This window comes from Littorina saxatilis, linkage group LG2 (assembly GCF_037325665.1).
Source record: "Littorina saxatilis isolate snail1 linkage group LG2, US_GU_Lsax_2.0, whole genome shotgun sequence".
Classification (NCBI taxonomy): domain Eukaryota; kingdom Metazoa; phylum Mollusca; class Gastropoda; order Littorinimorpha; family Littorinidae; genus Littorina; species Littorina saxatilis.
The window spans coordinates 23,066,338-23,071,337 of record NC_090246.1 but is presented as its reverse complement, the minus strand read 5'-3'; the positions used below and the strand labels follow the sequence as shown (position 1 = coordinate 23,071,337).

Here is a 5,000-nt window from a genome sequence, read left to right as displayed (position 1 = left end):
TAGCTTATCTCAGTCGTTGCAAGTGCAGACCAGAAGGGCAGGAGATGCAGTAAATCATCCTCAAGAGGGATAGTCGCGGGCCCAAAGCGGCTCTCCGACGAGTCGCAGCGTTATTAACGATCCCACCCAAAAGCATGTCAAGTAGGTGTAAGGTCGCAGCCATAAAGATCGGGAGCAATCAGGATAGGGGTGGGTGCCTCTAATGGTTTCTCCGTGAGGGCGTTAAACAACATTTATCATCGATAGGGATGGGTCATAGTACTGTGGTATCACGGAGCAGGAGAGCTCACCTTCCACCGCTCCCCTCCCCTTCCCTCCCGTGCCAAGTGCCTATGGGGTGGATCAAGGCAAAAATGTGGCGGTGTCAGCATTTCACTATAACGACGAACGCCTGTTGATAAAATGAATTGGTTGGTTTGTCGTATCCCTTCAACCCATTTGGCTATTCGGGATCGATTCAATTTTGTTTGCTTTCTCAGTTAGCATTGTGGTCTCCGTCTTTGAAAACATTTTCATTTAGTTCTGTCACAACAAAAGGACGAAGGTTCTAAAAGCTCATATCGTTTCACATTTGTTACTTCAAATCTTATTACAAATCTTGATCTTCCTTAAAAAGTTAAATATCTTCTTTCTTTTTTCTTTGGTGGGGGGCGGGGAGGCGCTCCAGACTTTCGATACAGAAAACATTTATACAGAAAACAGTTTTAGGACAGACGATATCTTTTTTGACTTCAAATCAATGATGATGCTTTCAGTTAATGTCTTAGCTTGACCCTCATGGACCCCAATTTGCTGTGTTGTGTCGTGCTCTTCCAACGAACGCTTGCTGACATAGAGAGTTCAGGAAAGACGGTGTCTTCCTGGACTTTATATAAATGGTCACGCTGTCAGCGGATGGCTCAGCTAGCTCCTTTTGGACCCAGTGTTGTCATGTTGAGTCGTCTCCATCGACAAACACTTGTCAGACGATACGAAGTTGCAGCAAAGCTGATGAAGGCTTTTATATACACATTAGCCTACTTCAGCAATCAAAGGAAAGCCTGATGAGCATATGAGATCCGCGATTTGAAGTTTCTGGTACTAGCCGTTCCCGTAAAGAGTAATGCCACCTCATCATCAGTTCTTCAGATCGAACAGAAAGCATTTCAAAATTGAGCAAGCAGACAATAGCAATCACCAAAGCTATAAGGGATACTATTGACTTGGCCGTTTGGGGAAGTTTAACGAAGCAGAAGAAAGTATTAAACAATGGCGACTGCACGTGAGAGGGAACAATAAAGAGACCAAAAAGCAATGTACTCACGTTAAAATGACAAACACGGAACGAATAACAGCGACGTTTCGACCTAAGGGTCTTCTTCAGGCACAAAAACACAAAAATACACACACACACACAAAGAAGAAGAAAGACGATAGAACAGATAAAGAGGAGAATAAGTGACAAAACAACTGCACTGCACAAACCAACCAAAAAAAAAAAAAAAAAAAAAAAAAAAAATGTGAATAATCCACTGTAGCTAAATCTAGATGCATACGATTTGCTGGAAAACGCACCACAAGTTTGTTAATTGATCAAATCAAAGTGAGTAAATGCGCCTCAGGACTCTTCTTCTCTCGGGCGTTGGAAACCGAAAGTAGTCGAGAAGCGCAAGACGACTAGAGCCCTCAATGACGCGGCCGCCTAGTAACAAGCATCACGTACTCAAACAAGGGAAATAGCTCAGTGGAAGTAACCCAAACCAACCATCACAAAGAGCGCTCTTTCTTTGCCTATTTCACGACATTTAATTTAGCTTTTAATTAAAGCACTTCTTTTTGCTAAGTGAAGGCAGTCCTGCGCGGAAGCATTATTTGAAACGCAGAATCTTATGGTATAACTTTTGAAACGATCTGAGGGCCTTTCCCCTTGGGTATAATTATCCCTTTTAAGCAAGTTAAGGGGGGTCCTTGATTTGTAAGTCAAGTTCAGTCGTTGCCCGAAACGACGAATATCTCTTCAAAGAACATGTTGGTATGAAACTAAACATTATTGTTCTGAAGTACGGATTCTATTTTTGCCCATAAGGACGAATGTCACCTCACCGAACTGGAACCAATTATCTCTGCACAGAAGCTACCATACAAAGGAGGTAAGGTAAGGTAAGGTAAGGTAAGGTAAGGTAAGGTAAGGTAAGATAAGGTAAGGTAAGGTAAGGTAAGGTAAGGTAAGGTAAGGTAAGGTAAGGTAAGGTAAGGTAAGGTAAGGTAAGGTAAGGTAAGGTAAGGTAAGGTAAGGTAAGGTGGGTTGCTTTCTCCCTGGATAATACGAGCTGTCATACAGTACGGCTCTACCCCATTGGTTTTCTGTTTCCCGCGTGTGTTTATGTTTTCCAAGCCCTGAGAACTTGGGAAATTTGTCGTGTGTGTGCGTGCACACGGGTACGGGAGTGTTCGGACACCGAGGTGAGTGTGCACAAAGTTGACTCTGGAAAATAAGCCCCTCGCCGAACCCGGGTTTCAAACCCATAGCGACACACTAGTTTCTGAGGAAGCGCCACTACCGGCTGAGCTTTCGCCTCTCCCTAAAGGTTTCGGGGTCCTCGAGGTAAAGTCTAGTTCTGTCGTCGCCAGTAACGACGAACGCTACATCACCGGCAGATTTTATATCGAACTGAAATCCATTCTCAACTCACTGATACAAGTAAAGGACCACAGCAAGGTTCATGGGCTTAGCAAGATGAAAGCCAATTTCTGAAGTCGGATTGGACATGCGTTGACGAACGATTGCAGACTGGGCCACTCGTTGCCAGCCGATGACGCACGCGGTCCTCAAAATGAAGTGAAATGTCTGGCTATGGGGGAAGGGGTGAGTTATTGAAGACAAAGCCGGGTTGATTTGAGGTCTGATTCTGCAGTATTGATCAGGTATCGACCGGTGAGACACGTGTTGTGTGCCTGCAGGATGGAACCAACTGTCAACATGTGTACTTGCGCTCGCTTCGCTACATTCTTGGCAGTGTTTGTGTGCAGGTTTGCTCTAGGTACAGTTAATACAAGTTTTAAACCCATCATTGCATTGTTTTAAATATAGAAAAGCAGGTACTAGTTTTTACTTACCACCTTTATTGTAAACGTGATTTATGTTTTAGCGTGAATCTTTTGATGTATCCTTTGACTTTTTATTTCAAGCTTGTCTGTGTTTTAGTGTGGAGGAGTGTAAGCATTTCTGAAGGCTATTTCCTGGGCCTCTGGGCAATAAAATAGTCTGTATTATGTAACAACCAACCAACAAAATAAATGACAAGAATATCATAATTGAGCAAGAAATCATGCAGAGAAAAAAAGAAGTAAATTCATAGACACAGACTTGTGTTATGTACATTTTCTTCTTTTATATGAACCATGTGTACAAACAAATTCAATCATGCGGGAATATAAAAACTATACAGTTTCAAGAGAAGTGCTGCCTTGGAGCGTGAAGTGTGAAAATAGGCATATACTTATTAAAAAATATTTATTTCTCAACTCAACATTTATTATAATTTTTAGGCAAAAACTTAGATTTGAAAATTCGGTCCTATAATAAGAAACAATTAAAATATACCACATAGCCAAATCAAATTTTTTTCGTTGGGTTTCCAGAATTAGACATGTGTTTCTTGACTCTCCAGTTTTACTGCAATTACTCATATTGAGCAAAGTTGTGGTTTACACCCTTATTTTTAGCTAAAAAGAAAGTAAAAAATAACCCTTCAGCGTGAAAAAATCAAATTTGTGTTGGTCTTGTGCCGTTCCTTCTCAGAAATGTGTGGATGCAAGTGTTTTAATTTTTTTAGCAAATTGCCAAATGATTCAAGCGCGCACTGTGTATGGTCCCAGTGAGCAGTTTCCTGGTGGGATGTAAAGAAGAGAATTGTGGGGAGCCAGTGATTCCGCCCCAGGCTTTACGAATTGTCGGTGGACACGAATCCATATCGGGGTCATTGCCATGGACGGTGAGTGAGGTCCATTGACTGACTGGCCGATTGGTTGACTGATCGATTGCCTGATTGACTTACTTGTTGATTAATCTATTAACTGATTAATTTACACATGGATTGATCGATTGCCTAATGGACTGACACGGTGATAGGGCGATGGACTGACTCGTTGATTGCTGATTGCCTGACAGGTGGATTGATCCATGGACAGGTTGACTGGCACATTAATCGATCAGTTGAACGATTAACTGATAGGTTGATTGGTCGATTGTCTGATTGACTGACACGTTGAATGATCGATTGCTTGATTGAACGACACGTTGATTAATCGATTGGCAGATTGATCGAGTGAATGAGTGAGTGAGTGTGTGAGTGAGCGAGTGAGTGAGTGAGTGAGTGAGTTAGTTAGTTAGTTTGTTAGTTAGTTACCTTTTAATTTATGAACTCATTTATCAATTTACTTTGTTTATTAATTTAATAAGTTATCGATTCATGTATCTTTTATTCAGTTGGTAACTTATTAATTGATTGATTTATTAAATGATTGATTTATTGACGTGTCAACACTAAGTTTTTGCTGATTTGTCTTGCAGGTGATGCTAGTGTGGTGTGATTTCTTTAGATGTGGGGGAGCCATTCTCAGTAGTCAGTTCATCCTCACTGCAGCACATTGTTTTGACGAGTGAGTTTATTTGTTCTCATCAATATGCTTAGCTGCACAATTGACAACCAGGCCATGCACAAAACACGCACCTTACTTTGAATCATCGTAATTATTTGAGACTTGTTTTTAGTCGTTAGTACATGTATACTGTTGGATTTTCAAGTTTACAGCATTCGGCATGCGACCGTTTGGACTGTTCCAGTAAAATCACCACGAAAAGAGTACGGACGAAACCAGTAATATAATCTGTACTTTTTTTTCGGGTGTATGGAGGAAGCGGGGTGCGGTAAGCGTGTAACGGAAGCTACAGGAATGCGTTTTCGATTAATCGGGTCCTTATTATCAGCATCTTCTTCTTCATCCTCTCCTTCTGTCGT

The 5,000-nt window shown here is 41.5% G+C and overlaps 1 protein-coding gene across 1 annotated transcript in view; it reads left to right on the top strand.

The window, feature by feature from the left end:
• LOC138952352 (transmembrane protease serine 9-like) overlaps positions 1-5,000 on the top strand; it is a 29,604-nt gene that overhangs the window by 21,034 nt on the left and 3,570 nt on the right. Inside the window, exons 8-11 of the mRNA XM_070324009.1 lie at positions 2,066-2,139; positions 2,860-3,020; positions 3,859-3,974; positions 4,553-4,641. Of these exons, the coding sequence (XP_070180110.1) occupies positions 2,066-2,139; positions 2,860-3,020; positions 3,859-3,974; positions 4,553-4,641 (440 nt within the window). The remainder of the gene's footprint in view (positions 1-2,065; positions 2,140-2,859; positions 3,021-3,858; positions 3,975-4,552; positions 4,642-5,000) is intronic.